This window comes from Ailuropoda melanoleuca, chromosome 14 (assembly GCF_002007445.2).
Source record: "Ailuropoda melanoleuca isolate Jingjing chromosome 14, ASM200744v2, whole genome shotgun sequence".
Taxonomy (NCBI): domain Eukaryota; kingdom Metazoa; phylum Chordata; class Mammalia; order Carnivora; family Ursidae; genus Ailuropoda; species Ailuropoda melanoleuca.
In genome coordinates this window covers 85397088-85420482 of record NC_048231.1, presented here as the reverse complement: position 1 = coordinate 85420482, position 23395 = coordinate 85397088, and the positions used below count along the sequence as shown (strand labels likewise).

Here is a 23395-nt window from a genome sequence, read left to right as displayed (position 1 = left end):
TCCAAAGATGTAAATATAGAGAGGAGAACAGAATATGCATGAATACAGAGGAGAAAAGTGTAACGGATATTTCCAAGGGAGCGCCACACTAAACATGTAAGAATCATTATAAGAACAAAGAAATGTACACATACTTAGTGAGATTGATGGCTACATGTCTCCAAGAGACACAGTCCTGTTACAATTGTAGGATTTTAAAACAAAAGTGTCACCTAATTCTATATTTTTTTTAAAAGCAGGAAGAAGAAGAAAAAAGAATGAATTTAAATGCAGGTTAAAACACCTTGCTTAGGTAAACATACTAGATATTTTTTAGCAAGAAGGCAAAGGAATATTTGAAAATAGAGGAGGTAAGCAACCTGTGAAGGTCTTAGTATCAGCCTGGCATGGAATGAGAAAGCATGAGACCATGAGGGTCTTAGAGCTACTTTTTCCAAGTGTTGTTGAAAGAGACCAGAATATGCCTCTTTGGCATAATGATAATTTTAGGCTGATTATTTTTAAGAAACAGTAGACACAGGAAAAGCTCTGAAAACTTAGATGTTACCCTTTTATAAGAGAAATTTGTATTTATAAGAGTGTCTCCTTCTTTGTACCAGGAAGAGGAGAATGATAAAATCTCTAGAAACTCTAATTAAGGAGAAGGCAAGAACTTAAATCTGCATAATAACGATACAGTTGTTTATTGTGATTTGCCTGAAAACCTTCTATAACTGGCTCCCAAACCCCAATGAATTCTTTGTTTTTAGCTGGAGTTACATTTCAGGGAGTTACTCAGTGTTCCTGGGTATCCTCCATGTATCCAGGAGGTATACATGTTATTAAACTCCTGTTTGTTTTTCTGCTGTTAATCTATCTTTTATTACAGCAGGGTCTCAGCCAAGGACCTAGAAAAGGAAAGAGAAAATTATTTTTCCTCCTACATTGTGCTCAACAAAATTTTAAATATATTTTGAAGGTGGCAGTAAACTGGCCAAGCCAGTCCAGTACCTTCTAGGCTTCTTTAGGTCAGCTTTCTCACTATGCTTTGAAATGCAGTGAGTTTTCCTTCTAGGCAAGGCATAATACGCCAAGTTATTTATTGACAGTCTCTTCATTACCTTTAGTTTGACATGGGACATTTCAGAACCTGTCTAATTAAGTTCTATGGTTGGGTTCTGGAGGAATTTCCAGATCTCTGCATAAGAATGCTTCTATATTACGAGAGATAGATACAACTTGGTCCTAATTCTGAACTCTTCCCTCTTCCCATTCTCTTTGGCTCTTCTGTTGGCCCTATCATGCAGAATCTCAGCAACCCTATTTCCATTTCTCTTCCTGAATATAGTTTTAAATGGAGGAGACACCAAATATTTCCATGGATCATAACATTTTATTTCCAATGCCCTGATTCTCAAAGCCACTAGCATTCCAGGTTAACCAAAGCTGTAGCTAATCATAATATCTTAACAAGGTACTGAATATGTTTAAAGTAAGGGGGAAAAAAAAAGGAAGGAGAAGACGGAGTGTACGTAAGTATAGTGTAGTTGAATCCTGAGTAAAGAAACTGCATATGTGTATGGTTTTAATGAGAGAAGAACAAGGACATTCTTGTAGGAAAAGATTTGTTGTAGCAAAATACCAAAGAGGCAACTACCTTGGGAAGGGTTATTCTCATAAAGAGTTCATTCAAGATATTTCCTAAGCCATAGATAGGAAGGTAATATATGGTCACAAATTGACTTAGCATATTATACCAAGCGTAATAAGGAATTGTTCGATTATGGAAGTAATAAAAAGATCTGTCTTTCTAACTAGTCAGAACAATCTGTTTTTTCTTAACTAGGTTAAAGTTCAAATTGATGCTTATTTAGAAAATAGTTAAGGGGTGCCTGGGTGGCACAGCGGTTGGGCGTCTGCTTTCAGCTCAGGGCGTGATCCCGGCGTTATGGGATCGAGCCCCACGTCAGGCTCCTCAGCTATGAGCCTGCTTCTTCCTCTCCCTCTCCCTGCTTGTGTTCCCTCTCTCGCTGGCTGTCTCTATCTCTGTCTAATAAATAAATTAAAAAAAATCTTTTAAAAAAAAAAAGAAAAAGAAAATAGTTAAATGGTGATGATTAGATTGCTTCACTGAATCTGTTATGGTGGTCAAAAAAGATGAAATGACTTCAACTTCACATAGCAAAATAATGCACCGAAGAGGTGGTTATTTTTCAAAAAAACCAATCTAACAACTAATCTATTTTAGGTGATGTGCAAGTTCTTCTTTTTCCTCAAGCCCTGTGAATGTTGGTGAATAGAGATTCTGGTATTGGAATCCGTAGTTCAAATATCATATGAGCGGCACACTATTTGGACAGAAATGTGGCCCCCACGACCTCAGGGATGCCTACTGAGTCAAGCAGAATGGTTCTGGTCTGTTCCTCTCCAATCTCACGGGTTCTGCCTGGAGGTGACCTTTCAGAAATTCTTTACTGACTACCGATTTTCTATGGAGTAAATGTAAATAAACAACAAGTAATAAGAGGGGCACCTGAGTGGTGCAGTCAATTAAGCATCTGACTCTTGGTTTTGGCTCAGGTCATGATCTCAGGGTCCTGGGGTCCAGCCCTGAGTTGGGCTCCCTGATCAGCAGAAAGTCTGCTTCTCCCTCTCTCTCTGCCCCTCCCCCACTGCTCCTGCTCTCTCTTGCTCACTCTCTTGCCTGTTCTCTCTCTCTCTCTCAAATAAATAAATAAAGTCTTATAAATGTAAATAAATAACAAATAATAAATATAAGTCCCTGGAATTTACTGCATTTTCTTTTACAGGTTCATTTCCCCTTGTTGTCCAATGAATTCTGTGCTCCACTCACTCTGAACCATTCATAATGTCTATAGAAGACATCTTTCTAATACTTGCTTGTGTACTTTTGTACATGCTGCTCCTTTCCTCTGAAGTCCCCAGAATGGGTACCTGATGACCCACCCAGGCCATTGCTCAATTATTATTTCTTTTTTTTTTAAAAGATTTTATTTATTTATTCAACAGAGATAGAGACAGCCAGCGAGAGAGGGAACACAAGCAGGGGGAGTGGGAGAGGAAGAAGCAGGCTCATAGCAGAAGAGCCTGATGTGGGGCTCGATCCCATAACGCCGGGATCACGCCCTGAGCCGAAGGCAGACGCTTAACCACTGTGCCACCCAGTCGCCCCATCAATTATTATTTCTTTTGTGAAACTTCCCTTTATTTTTCCAGACAAAATTTATCCCAGGACCTGTTTGTTCAGATTCCAACTTGGCCAAAACTCTGTGGTTGTATTTCCTATGTTACTTCAGGACTTTTGGCTTTTTTTTCTGTATTACTTCAGGTGTCTTTCCATTTTTTTTCTATTTTACTTAACTAGAATAAAATGAAGGATTTATCACCTGGACAGAATGAAATGTTTTATTTCAAGGATTTGCTAACCACTCTTACCTTTATCACAAGCAATTTCAGCACAAGCGCATAACTGTGCAGTTCCACACAGTCTTATGTTACTGCAGGATTGGAAGCAGACCTAGGATTATTTCATTCACTTCATTTCCTTCTCACAGCTGTAAAGTCTGCAGACACTTGTGAATTACTTCTTGCTTCTCATCATCACCCAGGGATCTCATCCACATGCTATTTACACTTTTGTCCAGATCATTATCTGTTTTGACAATCACCTTCCTACTAGCCCCTCTCTAGCAGTTAATATCTTTTTGTCAGCAATGGGTCTCACTGTTGGTGTCCCTACAAGGCTAGGCAGTTGATGAGAAATGAATAGGATATATTTTATCCAGCCAGATGTTAGGGTGCACTTTATGTTTATGAGAGGGAAAAATGAATGAATTTGCTTGCTTTAAGAGGAAATTACTGTTCCTTCTCTTTCACTCAGGCAAGACCTAAATGTCTTACTGGTTTGTGTTTAACTCCTTTCATCTTCTTTTAAGTAAAAAGGAAGAGCAGGGCCCTTAATCTCCCCATAGGATATAACCCATTCAGCATTATTCTTCCTAAGAAGCTACGAATATTGGCATCTAGGGCAGAATTCTAGGAGAAAGAGTTAATATATATAAACATAATATATGTAATATATGTAAACATGCAAAATAGAAGATAAAAAAAGAAGAAGGCTGAAATTAAATCAGACAAACTAGAAAACTTCTTACAGAAAGAAGTATCTACAGAAATGTATAAAATATTAACAGTGAACTCCCTGAGTTAAGATAGTAGCTTGGAATAAATGAACTGCAATGCCATGGGACAAATTCTAACGGAAAAAGAAATTCAACTTACCAGAGAGTTTTATTGGTATGTATTTTTTTTAATTTGGAAATGTGTGGTGTAGTTTACCCCTAAGTAGACTACCATGAAACCAATCACACAGCAGGTTAGACCCCGTATTCTTCAGATGTTGAATTTCTGTGAACTGTAAAAGCCAAGTGCACTGCATATCTGTTAAGGTTATGAATTCAGCATTTACGATCCATAGTAAATGTGACTGGTAAAATTTACAGTGAGTTACATTTTCCTGTGATTTGAACTATTTCAAATTGCATGAAGGTTTTTCCATGGCATTGTCTTATTTCCAAGCAGTGATCATAACCACCCAGAAACTTCTTTCCATACCCAGCTGGGGTTATTTATGGTAAACATCAATATGATTATGGTTCTAATGCATTGTAACCTAATTTCTTCCCAAAAAAGTAAATGCCCACCATAACTGCTTGCTGATCAAAGACTCAAATGTTTTGGACAGAGTTCAGTGCATGGACTTCTGCCTTTACTTGAAGGTATTGAAAAAAAGATTTATATTCAGATCTCCAGAGTTAATGCCCAGATTAAAACCAGATTATTCAAACCAGTGGGGACTCATTTTCTTCTTTTCTAGAGTGGGGAGGATAATACTAGATATAAAAGTGCTTTGAACTACGGAGTATAAAATATTTTCTTCAGGATAAGGCGTAACTTAGCCATCATGGTGCACATATGTTCCAACTCCCACAAAATCTGGGAAACACCATCAAAAGTAGAAATTTGGAAGCAAGGGTCTCTTTACATACCTGCTTCATATGTGGTGGCATGGGCAGTCATGCTCCATGTGCTTGACCTTCTGTTTTTTGTTACCATGACCGAGAACTCATACATTGTGTTGGGTTTGAGGCCTGTTGCTGTGTAACTCAGAGATGTTGTGTCTTCTGACTGTACCAGTGGGGAATAAGCAAAGAGAAAAAGATGAACTCTATCAACCTGGTAAGTCAAAGCATGTAAAGAGATGACCAAATAACAAACAAGGAGTCTGTTTCCAAATAGCATAAACCTAGGACACAGCACGGGCTCAACTTTCTGTCAACCAGTTTACACTGGCTGGTTGTACATCCAAAACATGACGGATCAAATCAGGTGCAGTGTTGTTCAGAGTGGTAGTTGATCAATTTTCCCAAGTAGGGCAATAACCACTGAGTCAGGTCCAATTCTGCTTGCTTCTGTCAATTCCATTTTTAAGCTAATCTGCCCTGAATTTAACTTTGTTTGTAATAATCAAAATCTTTTTTTCCAGAAATTTTAATTTATATATTTTAAATAGATCATCATGATTATTTTCCACTAGTAACAAAATTAATTTTTTTGAGATCTACTGCTTATTTATTTATTTATTGTTATTTATAGCACAAATGTTAGTGATTCCAGAATCTGTTTGGCTACTATAAAGAAAATAAACAAAAGCAATGTTGTATTGTGTGGTCTTCTTTTTATGCAAAGTTCACATTAAACACACATTTAAGTGTGGTCACTGGAGCAATTGATTAGGAAGGGAACAACAAATTGGATAAGTATTAAAAGATTATAATTGTGTTAGTATTATTTGTCTTTTGAATTCATTCTTTGTCTTTTGAATAGCAGGTTAAAGATATTTTAGTAGAAAATAAAGTACCTATTTTTATTGCTTACTCAAGAGATCAAAATGGTAATGAAGAAAAAAACAGGTTAATCTTCCAGGTTAATGAATATTTTCCATATGATCAGACAAATTTTGCCTATTTATACCTCTTCTAAGTATCAGTTTATGCTTGGTATCTAGATATTGATCTTTTCCCAAAATTTAATATTTATCTTCACTTTTATATTTATTACATTTGTTATATATCTCTGTTTAGAAAATCAAGGAAAGCTCTTTTTCCCCACCTATCTCTTCCTATCACACCTCTCTTTCTATACTACTGTAGTGTAGTGTATCTCTTTTATTCTACTATGAATCCTTAGATTATAGGTATGAAAATCCTATATTTCATTATAAAACCAAATAAATATTTAACTGTACTAATAACATTTTGATGATGTGCCCATCCATCCTATTAAAGTGATGACCTCATAAACATCTATCAGAAGCTCTTCTTTAAAATAGCTGTAAAAACGTGGGCCCTAAGTAAATGTAAAAGTACTGTGTAGACTCAGGAAGATAGAATTTCATCAAATAAAACACAACCTGGGCAGGTAGGATCTGACAGGCTGAAATATAACTTCCAACCCTGTCTTCCCTCACTATCATGAACACCTCTAAGTCTTAGAAATGGAAATAAGAGGAGAAATGGGACAACGGGAAATATTTCAGCTAGGAGGAAAAGATCATACTTTTATAAAACTAGTTTCTTTGAGGATAAACATCACTGGCGTTTGGGAAGCCAGTAAGCAATCCTGTCCTTGTTTGTGTTTCAGAAAAACACACGTGAATTCTGTAAATACCATGAATTCACTGGGCTTTCTCAGGAACTTCATGGAAGGTTATCGCTCAGAATAAATCATTAGCCTAGAAGCACTTTGGAAAATCATCGCCAGTTATTTTTGTGAGTACAGAATACAACAGTTCCTACCTCTCTGAGCCTCAACTTCCTCAACCATAAAATGGTGATAACCATAGCACTGACCTCCTAGCATTATTTAAAGTGTCTGTAAAGTAAAACATAGTATCTGGTCCAGGGAACTTATTAAATAAATGTAAGCTACAGTATTTCATTCATTGTCTAATGTGATACATAAATTTAGGCATATGTTAAGTTCCCTATTGAATTCTAAGTATCTTGAGGGCATGACTGAGTCTTACACAACTTTGTATCTTCTGTAATAGCCATGATTTATCTGGTAAGCATTAGTCAATACTCAGTGAATGTATTTCACATAGAAAATTATGTAAAACATCATGTGATTAACCATTTCAATAGAAAGTAAATTACAGAAAATTCCTCCTTCTGATAAGGAAAACCAAAACAGAGTTTTAGACAATCAAAATATAAAAGTCTGTAATATGGCTTGATTTGGGATTAAACGAAGTAGAAAGGTACTCCTGGTGGCAATAGCCTTGTATAATGCCATTAGGTCACCTGCGCTCCAGCTGTAGTTTCATAGGAAAATTTTTAAGTTATACAACCTACTGATGTCTTCATAAAGGGATCTACACACATGCTCAACTATGGAAAATCTTACTCTTTTTACAGTATATGTGAGTATTCCAATCATATAGATGAGAAAAATGAGATCGAGCAAGTTCAATGGCATGGCAGGACACAGCAAAGCCAAGTCTTGCACTGAGGTCATTAGACTCCATGTATTTATCCCCCCCCCATCTTGTATATGTTCTGCCTACCTTATAAAGCGGTGTTGGGGAGTGAGATGAAGTAATAGCTATGAAGGTAGTTTGAGAAGTTCACAATGTAAAACCAAAGCATTCTATTACCATTATTTGTAAAAGGTAAGCTTATTGTATTACAGTCTAGTGGACTTGATATGGTCTGTATTTATCCTTGCTATCCAACTTACCCCGCCTTTCCTCCAACACTCTTCTTCTCAGGGTGAGGATGTAGAGTGTGGGTGTATACGAAGGGGGACAGAATGTTACGAACTGAAAGCCTGAGGTTGGGGAAGATGGTGGGAAGAGAAACATTTAAAATCTTTTTTCTATTCCCAAACTTCAATCCGTGAAAGAAATCAGTGTCCGCTTATAAGGACTAGTTTTGGGGCTGAGTCTTACTTTACAGGCATTCTTTGTGAGCCTCAATAATTCCATATCTGCTGTATTAACTATTCAACCGAAATAATTTGCCTCAAGAAATTCTGGAACTTAAGCCATTCTGCAGAGAACAATCACTGTCCTTCAGAACATTTCACATACTGGCAAAGTACCCATGGCCATTCTGTGAAATGAATGTATCACCAAAGTATAGCAATTATGAGCATAAAATTTTTTAAAGTAGTCTTTTAAAAGTAAACTTAGAATTGGGCAATCTGTATATAAAGAGAGACTTTTTTTTAATGTTCTCATATGTTTCATTGGTTGTCTTATCTGATAATGTTATCTTTATTTATCGTTCTGCTGAGTCTTAAATCTAATACTGCGAGGAGATGGATAGGGTACTTAAAACATATGTTATATCAATGATACTGTTTGGACTTGCCTGGAGAGTTTTTCCAAATACCTGACCTAGCAGGGTGACAGTACCAAAGAAAGCTTTTTAAAATGGTTTCAACTGAAAACTGATTTATGATGAGATGTGAATATTATACCACTTAAAAGATGAAAGAGACTAGAAGCAGATCCAGCATGCCTACAGGAAGAAAGAGGCAGATTTACAATATTATTGGTGGGATTTGGCTTTATCTCCAGGGTCTTTAGAGTCAGACACCCCAAAGGAAATTGTCATCCTGAAATCACTAATGGCTACACACTAGATTAAGCAAGATGGCAGTTTAGTGGAAAGAACACTGGATAAAATATCAGGAGATTCAAATTCTCTCTGAGAGCTACCCGAGGGGAGTGGTAAAGAGAAGGGATCTTCTCTTCTCAGATAAGGGTCATCTGAAGCTGGAGGGCCAGGATTGAACTATTGGTTCCTTGGTTACTGGGTAACAAGTATGATTTTATTTTTAAAACTATCTTCTTCACCCAAATCATCATCTTGTGAAGCTTTGTTTTCAATGTGTTTTCATATATTATCTCATTTGAATAACTTATGAATTCTTCGAAGTGTATCAATGGAACTGAGTGTCTTACTCATTCCAAAGTTATAAGTAATATGTTAATTAGCAACAATGAAACTGTGTGTAAGTGCTCTATAATCTGTACAGTTCTAGGTACCTAGTAGGTACTTGATAGTCACTTGCTGATTTTCTCATTTTAGACCACATTTTGTGGGTTGCTTGTATATACTAACATTGCGGCAGGCTTAGGAGGCAACAAGATTGTCCCTGTATATGACTATTTCCTGGCATTGCTAAGGCTGGATGACAGGGATTTAAAAGTAGTAAAGACAAGGCCTCCAATACCTGTCTCTACCGAGCTCTTAGCAGGGTTGTAGGATGACTCAGTGAAAGGGGTTGGTCTAATTCCTATTAGTTAAAGGGAAGTGTGCACTATGGTTTTCTTTACCACATGAGTGTGTTTCAAGGCTAACTGAGGAAGTAGATGCTAACAGCTCAGAGTGCTTTCTAAGGACTTTATAACAAAATCTTCCAGCTGTGTTCCTGGGCATATGCACTATAAAACGGGTCTCTGTAACATTAACAGGGTTGCCTTTGGTGTCCATCTTGATTCCAAATGAAAAGGAAAATCTATCCCGAAAATGAATGTGGAGCCCTGCTATTTTCAAAGGAAAATGGCATTCCCTTGTACAGAATCAAATCATTCATACAAACACAGCATCTGGTGGAACTAGAATAACATTTTGCATTTCTTGATGTTGTTCTACCTTGCCTTAGAATTGCTTCCTAAGACGCAATCATTCCCATTCTAATTTTAGATATTGAGTTATTAAAATGCTTTGTTTTCCATTTAGTGCCACTGCAGCGAAATGACTCACGAAAGTCCAGGAAGCATTTAAAACAACGTATTAAGCAAATGACAATTCATTTTAAATTTTACACTATCAATTAGAACTTCACCTTGTATTTCGCATTCGCAGAAAAGCTGGTCCTCCACCGGACAGTGTAAAGTCGCACTTCAGATGTTTTTTGGTTCTTAGGGACAGAGTTGTCTGCCCAGCTGACCCTCACGGCATCGTGGGTAAGAGCCACAGCCTGTACACCTACTGGTGGGAGCATGGGGGTGGAGACATCTGGGACCGAGGTGGGGAAATCATCAAGCAAAGGATAATAATCAACTGGGTCAGTGGGATCTGGGTTTAAAAACCCGCCAAATGAAACAAACAAATAAAGACATAAATAAAAGAGTTAAAAAAATAAATATCAGTGGTAACACGTCACAATGAGTTAAATGCATGGCAATAATGATGAAAGGGAACATGAGAAGAACAGAAAAAAATACAATTAATTCAATCGGAAAACTCATTAGAAACAGTATTGCTATATTACAAAAATAACTATTTTCTGTAATTCACTCATTTCCCTATAGTGGTTTTATCAACTCCACTTTTGGTGGTCACTTCTAGCTATATATTTTAAAAGTCTATTTCTTCTTGGAGTGTTGCACATTGCTTCTTAAAAGGTCTAGTCTGGAACTTCTCAGCTTTATAACTATACAGATAACTTAAAATAACAAGATCAAAAGGAGTGTCTGGTTTATTTCCTCCTGTTAAGGAAATAAATAGCTATCCAATATCTGTTTTTTATGTTTTTTTCATTTTTCTCCTTTTCTAACTTGATTTGGTTTCTCTAATGCTTACGTTATTGCTCAGCTTATATCTGCATAAATATTGTTTAGGCAAGAAACAAATAATAAAGCCCAAAGGGCTCTGTGGTCTACAGCAATCCGTCTATGGCTATGATTGTGTAAAGCCAGACAGACCAAGTCCATGGTCCGTGTGGTCCAGTGATATGGTTGATAAGTAGGTTTCTCCTAGCACTTGGCGTGGCAGGTTGTCTTGGACTGAAATCCTTAAAGAAAGTATGGAAGTATCTGTTTTACCCACTTTCCCACAGAGTAATTAACTAAGGCTCTTAAAGCCTACCTCTATTCTATATTACTTGTTCCAAAATGTCAAGTTCCATGGAAGACTACGTTATGGACTGGGGAGACGGAATGAACTGTGTGAGGTACACACAGGCTTTGATCCTGATTAACATAATCAGAGCCTGCATGATGACGTGTGGTTTTCGAAAATTTTCTAGAAAAATTTTATATGTATATCATTTTTATGCTGCGGATATCAGAATCGGAAGAGTTTATCTTGTGGCCATAGTAAAAGTCCAATTTTGAGGCTTTTATTTTATACCTAAGACTTTTCAGTTTTTGAAATTTTACCTTTAAATCATGTCATATGTATTCTCACCAACCAAAAAAAAAAAAAAAAAAAAAGCCCTCAGGCTGGGCATATGATGACATTTGGGGAGCTGACCTGCTAAGATGTAGAGTGTCTGAGGCAGGGTACATACAGAGTTTATATTTTTAAATAGCCTAGTTCCAAGCACAGCAGCTGCTGGCTGGTTTTGATGATTACTTCACTTTGTCCACTGTATTTCAAATGCCTATCCCCTACTCATCGCTCTGTTTTCCAATGAATTATTTAGTAGTTTACTGGGCTGTGGTCTTTGGAGCAAAATATAAAACCTGAAAACAAAAACAGAACAAAAGGAAAGAAAAAAAAAAGAGAAAGAGAGAGAAAGAAAAATGTGTGTTTAAAATTTAATGACAGAGCCCAGGCTTTCCACATTTCCTTTGACGTGTCTTTTTATTAAGGGCTCCTTTAAACCCAAATGGATTTATGAAATGATGAAGGGGGAGCTGAAGAGCCTCCAGGAGGATCCCGATCAGTCATCAGGTTGGTGCATCGGTGACAGGTGTTTTGGGCAAACTGAAGCAGGTGGTGCCTCCCTTGTTTCTATTCTTAGCGGACTTTCCAAGAACAAAGTTATGCACACAGGAAGACTATTCTGATTCACAAACCTCTTTTTTGCCCAGCCTACAGAATGTGTTGTACCACATTTGTTGTTTCTTTGCTTAACCTGGTTTTTAAACCGATGTGAATTTAATAATTGTCACAGGTGCCATGTATAAGGTTTTGAAAAGCCGTGATTCTACTTCAAGGAATGCTAACCCTCCATCTGGCTGTTTCTGGGTTTTACAATAGTCTGTTTTCCATGACTTGTGGAGTTTCTTGGAGTCTTAGTTCCAGAATGCGTCCCTCAAATTTCAAGTCATGCTTGTTGGTATTTATCTATGGACTTAACATAATTTATGAATTTCTGTCCCTGGCCAAGGTTTCTTGACTTTTTTAGGGAATCTGTGTTCAGGAATGGCTTGTCATTCTACTTGCCATCTCCTTTAGATCTGTACTGCCTAGTACAAGAGCCGCTAATTACACGGACAATTTAAATTTAAATTATTAAAATTAAATGCAATTTAAAAATCACTTCCTCTGTGGCATGGGCCAATTTTAAGTATCCCATGGCCATATAAGCCAATCCATCGTCTTGGAGAGTATAGATCCAGAGCTTCTCCAACAAAGCAGACTGTTCCAGCGGGTAGCGAGCCCTGCTCTAAATACGTATACACTACATACACTGCTAATTATCTTTCTCTCAGCACAGAAACTGAGTAGTTAAATTAAAAGCATTCTTTTGTTAAAAAATTTTTTTTTGCTGCTAAATAACTTTTCTCCAGTTTTCAGGTGCCTTCTAGCTGTTGATTTGCAGTGGTTATATTCAAGAGTAAACACTAAATGAATTAAAAATTAAAAAGACAAAACATAGCCTCAAACCTTTTGCTAAGAAGAGAAGCCTATTCAATTCCTAATAAATATTTTGGTAAGAGTTCATGAATTTTCAGTTCACACACTAAAGTTCAAAACAATGACATAATTTTACATGGCTGGATTATACTTCATTCAGACATTGATGAAACAGTTGAGAATAAACAAATTCAAACAACACACCTTATTCCCCTGCCTTCTTCCCTTCTCCAGGCTCAAAATGTCTTGTTCTTGCAACAATAAGAACTAAAAAGCTCTACTGCAAAAGTAAAACCCTTAACATTCCCATTTGACCTGGGGAAACTTTCCTCAGCTCTAATATTAATATGTTCAGGATGAGATGAGGCCCGAGGGATGAGGCTCCACCTAAGAGCAGGTGTTTGCGGAAAGCATCACGGCCTGGTACTTACTCCAGCCTGATGCATTTATTGCCTCTGATTTGTTATTAACTTTATCCTGGCCTCTTCCAAGTCTGCTCATGGGACTACTTGCAGAACTCAGAGACAGAGAATGTCTTCTCTGTGGCACTACGACACATTTATTGATAGAATTTCTCCCAGAACCTTAACCTTTGATTCCGTTTATTTGCCCTTTGTTCTCCATGATGTGGTGGAAACACAATAAAATAAGTCTGCCACATTCAGGAAAAGTATATGCTTTCACTTTAGAAAGGACTGGTTTTATTCATTCCTCTTCAATCCCCTACTGACTTTACTTCAATAAGAAAATGCCTCACACAATTTCCAACTTTTGGTATCCATTCGTTCCCCGAGATCCATTAGGATTAGAGTCCTATCAGAGAAGAAATAGTCTTATGGATCACTGGTGTTTTAGAAACTATTCTGTGAATGCCATATGCCAAGGATTAAAGAATGACAATAAACTGAAGGCAGAAGTTAATGTCCCAAATGGTGCTTTGTGAACAGCTTATCTTCGGTTTATGTAAACTTTACTTTTACTACAGCTTTCTGCTCAAAATCAAATTTTTTTTTTTTTTTTGGTCACCTGAGTGTCCCTTTTTTGTAGGTTTTAGTTTTGGTACGAAAGTAGTGTTTGGAAAGACTAGCCATAGTATAATTTGTGTGGCCTGATCACAAGCTCAAGGACACATTGGTGAGCAGGTGCTCAACATCTTTTATCATAGACAGGAAGAGATGGCTTACTAAATACAAATTATGGAAAGGATAAGTACAGCTAAAGTGGCCTGCTATCTCTCAAAGAACCCTGCTGCTGGCGGAACAAGAAAATAAGGGGAAGTGAAAATTCTAGACACCCTCCCTCATGTTATCTCATGGTTTCCTATTCTGGACCTCCATATGCCTCAACTTATTTAGACATTGTATGTTTGATAGTAGACATTCTCTTGGGTGATACTTCTTATTTGCCTGTTCGGGGAGACATGAGCCCTTCTGATAATACAACGAGAGAGCCATAGTGTCTCCACAGATAACTGAATACACTGACACATACCCGAAATTTTGTGTACCATTTTAGGCAGATCATAGACTTGAAAACAGCAGCCAAAGATTCAAGCAAACTCTGGGACAACAACTTTGCCTTACAAGAAAATCTGGTTGACATCAATTAAGTGATGGTATATTCGGAAACCATCATGTTAACAACTGTGAATTCACTTTACAGCTGTGTATTCTCAAGATAGTCCATGAGTGGAGTTCGTGGGTTTGGAAAAAAACTGTACAAAGTTTACATAAATTTAGGATGTAACAGAAGTCATAGATCCCACTATTTATTCTATGTTGATTTATTCCTCCTTGTCAGGACTTCATACTCAGGCACCCAGTAGTTTTCCATATTCTTTAGAGTTCGCCGTGAAGTCTTGCTCTCAGATCCTTTATTCTCATTAAGGTGAAACTAACTGATGAGTTAAATGAGGTCTGAGGCTTGTAGGTTTAGAAAGGAGCCAGGATCAAAGAATTTATTAAGAAGATGGACCTCTTGGGTTTTACTTTCAGATTTCAGACATCAGGCTATTGGGGATGGTTGTGTGACTTTCCAGTGACTCTGAACAGCCCCCCCAGGGGTGGTAGTTATTCTATTTTTGAGTAAATCCAGCCTTGCTCACAAATTGTCTCTGTAAATGTCCTGAATCTCACTGTCTTACCCATTCCTTTCTGAGTACCTTGGGCTCTTTTTCTCTTGTGTGCTGCTTTTACGGTCCAACTCACATAAGAATTCCTAGAGGTGTGAAACCCTGGAAGCAGCCAGTCCTTTCAACGTCATAAGGCTCTGGGCACTGTTGGGATGACCTATAGGCCTGGCTCAGGAAAAGGCCACCTGTCTGACGTAGCCTAGTCCAAATCAGTTCCAGGAGGTTGGCCCTTCCTTGTCATATTAGTTTGAAGGATCCTCTGTAGAGAAGCAAGTGGCCATTTGGGTATTTGGTGGCTTTTGTGCAGAAACTTTCCTGCCTCAATTGCACTGATTTGCAAGATGAGACAAGATGCTCAGGAGAATGAAGAGTGGTATCAGGCCACCGAAATATGAGCTACTGAGAGAAGACAGAGAAGGAGACATCTATATTCTCTAAGTCCACATACTAATTTATAGACTGACTTCCTCTCACTTAATTTTGTACACCAAGAAAATAATGAACTATGTATGTGTATGTGTATATACACATATACACAAATATGCATGCACACATAACACTCAAGGCTCAGAACATGACTACATATGTTTTGTTTATTTGTTTTTTTCCTTTGTATTTTGTTTTATTTTGCTTTAGGTTTTTTGTTTTTGTTTTTGTTTTTTCCCACCACAACTCAGACACTGGAGGATGAACTATTTCAGCTTACCTGTTATAGATCTGGTGGTGGCACTTTCATAAAGTGGAACTCCTTCTCCTGCATTGTTAAAAGCTTTTAGGGAGATTACATAATGGGAACTTGACTCTGGAGAAAAACAGAAAGAAAATAAACACGTTGATTTATTTAGTGTACTGAAATATCCAGGGTAAACATTTTACTGCAATAAAATTCAATATGATCTATTAAGTAAGTTGTTGTTTAAAAATGAGTGAGTTTGATTCTGGGAAGAAAGTGGCAGTGCTGACAGTACAATTTTTAATCTTCCTAAATATCCACATAAAAAGAGACTGAATGACTAGATACACAACCACAAGCGTTTGGACAATTACAACAAAAGTAGGTGATGAGCTACACTCTCAAACCCCGAAATACAATTGCATGTGGACAAACCGCCAACTACCTTAGGACTTGTGTGTTATCAGCATCTGCATAGGAGAAATCAGAGAGAAGCATTAAGCTTCAGAACAGGTTAATTCTAAAATAATCATCAGCTAATCCTAGAAAATGCAGCAGGCTAATCTGAGGATAGTAAACATAAAACTCAAAACTAGCCTGCAAAATCTCCTCTCCAGGACAGGACATACACAGGGGACAAACTGCTGGGAACAGAGTTAAAATTTGAACAGACAGAAGCAACAGAAATGAAGGGAAGAGAAAGTCCAGATAAAAGTAGAAGAGAAGAAAGTCATGAAAACTCGGGAAGCAAGTTACCATATAGCTTTTAGTGCATATCAGAGTGGGCCAACTTTTCTTGTAAAACACCCAGATAGTAAATATTTAGCTCTGCAGCCCATATTATCTCTGTCATGTATTCACCTGCATTTGTTTGTTTGTTTGCAACTGTTCAAAAATGTAAAAACTGTTCTTAGTTCAGGGGGTTCAAACAAAAATAGGACCTGGGCCAGATGTGACCCACAGGCTACAGTTTGCTGAGCCCTCAGCTCTGGTCTAATGAAAACAACAGGAGAGGGAGTTTTGTGTGTTTAGAAAAGCTATTTGAACATCTGGGAACATAGGGAAACAGGTCATGTGAAAGAAAGCAAGCAACAAACATCAGTTGAGGCTAAATACTTTACAAAATAAACCGAGGAGAATACCATTCCTATAGACAAGCATATCCCCAAAAAGAGATAAAAAATACAAAAGAAAAGAATATCAAACTTTTGAAATTTATTATTTCTAAATGAGCTAAACAACATTAGGAAAATTAAATGCCAGATATACAAGAGTAACATAAATCAGAATTAGAAAAAAAAAAAAACCCTCAGAAAGGAGGTGGTATAACTCAAGAAAGACTAAATAAAAAAATAATTTTAAAAATAAAGAGTAACTAGACGAACAAACAAGCACAAGGAAAAACAAACAAAAAGAAATTCAGAGAGAGTAAAAGAGAATTCGGGAGAGAGTGATGAATAGAAGAGAAGAAAGGTCTAACCAACGAGCAATAGTTCTCCTTGAGGAGGAAAACCAAAGAAAGGGAACAGGACAAATAATAAAAAGTGTAATGCAAGAAATTTTTGCTGAGTTAAAAATCATACTTTGGACAACCACACTTTATGCCAGAAGGAGCTGAAGTAATGTATTTGAGATATCCAAGGTAAGAAAAAGTGATTCAAGGATTTTATAGTTAACAAAAGTTAAATATAAATGGCACATCCAAGCTGTGGTCGACATACAAGCAATGACAGAGTATTGCTCCTGTGATCCTGAGAACTACTGAACTACTGAGAAATGAGCTCCTAAATGACCAGGAGAGATACCCCAATAGTAAACTGGTGAACAATGAATGTTAGGAACTAAGAGTAAGTGAGAGTTAAAAGGGGGAAATTTTATTTTGTAATGTCTACATGTTCTGTTATTGTAGCTATCCTATAATCATAAGTCAAAACTAAGGGAAAATAGAGGTAGTGTATGCACAAATCAATGTTTCAATAATTATTATTGATGGTGATGCTACTATTATGTTATTATGAGACTAATGTAATATGGGATAAAGCAAATGAATAATCATGAGAAATTATAATTCTATCATCTCCTGTGTCCTTGAGAACCAGAAGATTAGTGTGGATGAAAGGACATAGTGATGTAAAACGAAAGAGGTATGTAAAGTCTTAGTTCCTAAAATTTCATCGGAAAATCAGTTTAAACTCAAAAGCCATTTTATGTCTGTCCTAGTTCTATCCACTGAAGAAGTCTAGAGACATCGTCAATAACAAGTACCCCTAATGCCCAGATTGGGATTTTGAAAATTTTTTTTTTCTTTGCACTGCAAAAAACAAGGGGTTCTTGTAAAACTGGTTGATTCTTGGTCTGAGGTAGGACACATATCAGTTGAGCCTGAAACATCTTGATGTAACCAGATAGAAAGGAAACAACCAAAGACTAAAAGGCTCATGTCAAATAGATTCAGGAATCAAATCAAAGAGGCTCCACTGACCAAAGATGAAGACAATCTGAGCTTCAATAAAGGTAAGAGTTGCAATGAATTGAAACCCAACAAATAGACATGGATGCACGAGTTCATAAAGATATTTTTTAAAAATAATAAAAGTTGGTCACTTCTGAGGTTGACAGAGAATGAAATTATTATCTTGAAAACCAGGTAAAGAATCAAATATTTATTTATTTATTTATTTATTTATTTATTTATTTATTTTTTAAAGATTTTATTTTATTTATTTGACAGAGATAGAGACAGCCAGCAAGAGAGGGAACACAAGTAGGGGGAGTGGGAGAGGAAGAAGCAGGCTCATAGTGGAGAAGCCTGATGTGGGGCTCGATCCCATAACGCCAGGATCACGCCCTGAGCCGAAGGCAGACGCTCAACGACTGCGCCACCCAGGCACCCCAAGAATCAAATATTTATTATGTTTTTCTTAAATAAACTCTACAACTGCGTAACCACACAGCATGTGAGGGGAAGCATACACTTATAATATTATTCCAACTAACAAGTAAAAACTCAATGATGGAATTCAAATATTAGTATTTTGTACCCCAATGAACAAATGGATCTGGGCATTAAGCATTCATGATTGCTAAGACAAACAGAGAAACCTAGGCTTTAGGTATCTTCTAAAGAAAGAACACACTCCTTCTAGAGTCTTCCCAAGGGACCGAACCTACTTAGTCTGGTTAAACCTCTAGATCCAAATGCCATTTTGCAGGAAATAGAGCAAAGAAATAGTTCAAGTCCAACTTATGATAATTCATTAAGCTATATATTTGTTGCTTGTAGTTTTCTGTATCTGTCTTTTATTTTACAATTTAAAAAAGTTTTTAAAATGAGTGGCTTTATTTCTGACAGGGAGTATTCTTTGAAAATTGATTAGATGGCTTTTTCTTCATGAGATTTTATGTGACCCAAATATTAGCATTCGAGATATTGACATTCCAAACCACGATGACACGAGAGCCACAATATAGCAAGAGGAATAAAATAAAATTATGTTTAATGTAGTCAAGGGGCTTCTATTAAGTGAATTGCTTCCCCTAAAGAGGGGATGTTTATTTATTAATTTTTGCTGTCAACCTAGTTTACTAATAAGAAAGTAATTAGTCAGCAAGTGCTAAATGCACTTGGAGCATATGTAAAAGATGGACCTCTACTGTCAGCTTACAATCATACATAATTCTGGGCAGAGAAAACAATGAACAATGAAAGACCACATAAAATTAACCAGTACAGTGTGTGATACAACTTGTGACTGCTATGTGAGTTCAGAGGCCTGGAAAATAAGTGAGGGATAGGGTCATCTAAGACTTCTTGGCAGATATGGACTTGGTACTAGGGTTTGAAGGTATGGGTAGTATTTAGAGATAGAAGGATGATAGGAAGTAGAAAACAATCTCAGGAAAAAGGTGTATGTCAAAAATACAGTTAGATGGGTCAGCAAAAATACTTCTCTACCTAGGAAACATCCTTTATACTTATTGGAGTGGAGACAAAGCCTGATTTCAAACATGATTTATCTATACAACTACAATGTAAACATTTGCATTATGGTCAAGCTCCATAAAATTGCCTTTCTGTGGGTCAAATTGCATTTGGTTTCACATAATACACATATAGCACATATTTGCATTTATCTATGTATTTGTTTATCAAGAGAGTGAGAGAGAGGTCAGCAATTCCAAAAGTCATATGCTTGGGAGTTGGGTTTTGATTTTTGTTTGGTTTGGTTTTACTTTTTAAATCCGAAGGAGAGAGAAGAGGAGAAAGGAAGAGAGGTAGAAAGAGAGAGGGGGGGAAGAGATTTAGTCACAGGATATGAGAGGGTGCTAGACAGTAATTCCTCTAAGTAATTCACCTAAGGAAAGGAGCCACCACTCCAAGATGATATTAGCATATGGAAGGCAGTCTTCAGCATATGCAAGGTAAGCCACAAATCTGTAACCTCAGATTCCTATACACACAGATGCATGCAAATCTACACATATTCATGGAAAAATAAATGACAAAGCCTGGGCTTCCTTAGTCAACATGTCAACCATAAGGTCAACAGCAACAAATTAGGAACTATACTAAGGAAGTAAGGAGGGTGCAATAAAATAATAAAGCAGGTCTCATTTATACAAAGTAATTAAATAAGATTTTTTCATGCTGACTTCTCCACTTGGAATTCAGAGTGAAGACTGTCTGATTTGATCAGAGGCTCTTCACTTCCTGCTCAGAGTTAAGAGCTGAAGCTCCCTATAGTATGGTCTATGAGACATTGAATTCATGCCTTCACCACTCTTTCCCCCCCTCCCAGCGGCCCGGCTTATACCTGCTTAGAAAACACGCTCTGAAAGCCTCTGCAACATTTGCGTACTATTGGCTTTCTGTCTTTTGGAGTGCATATTATTTCTCATTTAAGAGGGAAATGGTGGCTCAGTCTGTTAAGCGTCTGCCTTCAGCTCAGGTCATGATCTCCGTCCTGGGATGAGCCCCAAATTGGGCTCTCTGCTCAGCGGGGAGCCTGCTTCTCCCTCTCGCTCAGCTGCTCCCCCTGCTGGTCTGCGTGCACACACACTCTCTCTCAAATAAATAAAATTTCAAAAAAAAATGTATCTTAACTGGTTCATTTTCATTTTACTAGTTTGAATTTTTATCTCAATCTGAATTGTAACAACATGTGCACCTCATCTAGGTGCTCTCTGGCTCCTGAGCAGTATTCATCATTTCTTAATCTCTCCCCCATAGGAAATGTGAGCTAAATGTCATTTCAGTGCTGACGCTTGCTTATAAGTCTCGATGATCTGAGTAATGATAGCTTCTTCCACTTGATCTCTAGCCATGGTATGGGATATGTTGGCTAAGAATCTGGAGTTTTATAATTCCTTAGCTGTTGGATTAATGAATTACACAAATTGCTAAATTCCACAGATCCCAACTATGCTATGCACACCTGAGGGGAGACCTAGCTTTAATTTAAATAAAACCTGCTAATGGCTTAGCCTTGGGAAAGGGAAATGGATTTGCAATGGAGTTGTAACTGGTATAAGAATACCATCAGAGCTAGCGGTCTTAGAGATGATTCAGTCTGGTCTTCTCCTGTTTTCAGTTAGTCATTTAAGGATCAGGTAAGTTCATTGACTTTTTTAAAGTAACAGAATTACCAAGGAAATGAAAGACCTAGGTCAACTCTACAATCTTTTTGTCTACCCTTTTCCTCTTCTTTTTATGAAAAAAAATCATCTTTCCTTTATGTTCTTCATAGTCTACCTGCTCATTAACATCTTTTGAGCTTCCTCTGGCCTCTGTAAAGATCCAAATGCTCCTGGATCTCCTAAGAAGTAACAGGAATATTTCATGCTCCCACAAAGCTCGATCCAGAACTGAATCAGCCTAAACAACAACAAAAATATTACTCAGTTATTGGATAACAGTGGACAGTGGGCTATAATGCTTTGACCCCTTTTATGTTGTGATATTGGCATCTTTATTGTGTGTTGTGGGGGAAAGAAGCTGGGAGCAACTGAGAATGAGGGTTTTCTCCCCATACAAAAGGAGAGTGTCATTTATTGGCACATCACTAGAGGGCAATGTGGAGCTATTTTCCTGCACATGCCCAGAGCTCTTAAACTTTAAAATCAGTAAATCACAAAAAGACTTGCCTGGAATTGTTCCCTCTATAGAAGAATCAAATGAGTTAAACACATTTAATATCATAATGAATTCCAAATGAATTAATCATTAATTATGGTCAGACCCTATTGTTCAGGAATACACTTAATGACAATTATGACAGTAAATTTAGTTTTTGGATTTACTGAAATGATGCAGATACATGGCTTAAAAATGTATCAGTTGCCTCTGGAAAATAAAGTACGGCAGTATTTTTTCATTTGAATTCACTGTGATCGAATCGCACTGAAATAACTTGGATTTTGGTGGATGTCCATGGGAATTGTTTTTAATTATGGATATTGTGAGTGATTCCACAGATTTCAAATTATTGATCAGCTTTTCATCACTATTGGGCCAACTTTTCTTACAGAATACATTGGATTGGGATAAAGGAGGCTGAAAAAAATACTTAATAACTCTTTGAACCTCTAAAACACATGGCTCCTGGCCAGTATCTTCTTCGTGACCAGGAAAAAAGAGGAATGAATGCATATTTACCGATTATAGGGGTTGTAAAGACAAGTGATGGGTAATAGAATTCTAGATTCTCTTTCCCCAGAGAGTTGGTAGGTGAGAGACCCATTATTCTAAGAGCTTTTGTTGAGGCTTTCTTGAAGGTAGTGAGATGAATGGCTCTCTGGGGTGGGGGGAGTGAATCAAAAGACCTGTGGAAAGCTCCTCGGGGACTAGACCAAGATGCTGTACTGGGTAACAAAAGCCAGCTAGAAGAACATAATTATTTTTAATTAATATTTGGTGTGAATTAAATGCCACTGGCATGTGCCACATTGACAGCCTATAGTCCTTTACTCATTACAGATTATGTACTTCACTCAGTGGCCCCCCTTCATGCCAAGGGCTTGTCAGGGCCCAGTCTTCATGTCCCTGCATCTTTTGCCCTCCCCATTAGCACTGCCAACAAGTCAATTAGAGAAAATTAGAGTGGTAGCTGTTTTCCTAATGCAGAAGCCTGCTCATTGCAGGAAACCAGGGCTACCGTGTGCACAGAGTCCAGGCCACTGGATGGCTGTCGGATGGTAAACGTTATTGGACACCTCTGACCCCACCGGACCTGAACCATTTAATTAAGTGTAATGGTTGTATAGCAAATAGATCTGATTGCATTGATCTCCTAAAAGGATGAGTAATTCATATTCGAGAAAGATGCAATGTATATAATACATTCAATATTCAATGCTATTTCATTACATATACTTCTTTGCAAATTTAATTAATAGCTAATCTAACCAGCACTCTTATGAAGGTTTTGTTTTGTTTTCGTTTTGTTTTTCCTTTGCTAGGAACACTGTCCAAAGAATAGTCAGATTATAACACGACTTGTTCATTAACCAGTCTTTACAGGTACCAGATACTCAGCTAGTCTGTGTGAGTATCTGAATTATGGTTGTATTTTTTTTTTAACCTACCAAAGTCTATCACTCACCAGGAGAGAAGTCAGGTAAAAATAAACTTTTAAAGAAATGTTTTAGTGCTTGGCAGATAGAAGATGCTTAACAAATATTTGTTGAATTGATGAATGCATGAGACACAGCAAGGCTATATTACTTAATGAAGTTTAAACAGCAAACCCCTAATCAATCTGAATGCAGAATTGAGATTTCTTGATCCTGAACTGTACTTTCTGAAACCTGTAGGTTCATGAAAAACTAGTCCAATGAGATTGTACAACGTTTCCCCTTCTCACTTGCAAATTCACATTCAACTATTCCTCATCCATTCATTTGTTCATTCATTTATCAATCATTATTGAG

At 37.2% G+C, this 23395-nt stretch overlaps 1 protein-coding gene across 3 annotated transcripts in view; it reads right to left on the bottom strand.

The window, feature by feature from the left end:
* The window catches only part of DCC (DCC netrin 1 receptor), a 1087479-nt gene that overhangs the window by 111050 nt on the left and 953034 nt on the right, over positions 1 to 23395 (bottom strand). For 2 of the 3 annotated variants that reach the window (XM_034642890.1, XM_034642891.1), the window contains exons 16-18: positions 15500 to 15595; positions 9919 to 10151; positions 5049 to 5187 (exon numbers count right to left, since the gene is read on the bottom strand). In XM_034642890.1, coding sequence (XP_034498781.1) covers positions 5049 to 5187; positions 9919 to 10151; positions 15500 to 15595 — 468 coding nt within the window. The remainder of the gene's footprint in view (positions 1 to 5048; positions 5188 to 9918; positions 10152 to 15499; positions 15596 to 23395) is intronic. The other variant, XM_034642892.1, reaches the window with a different exon arrangement.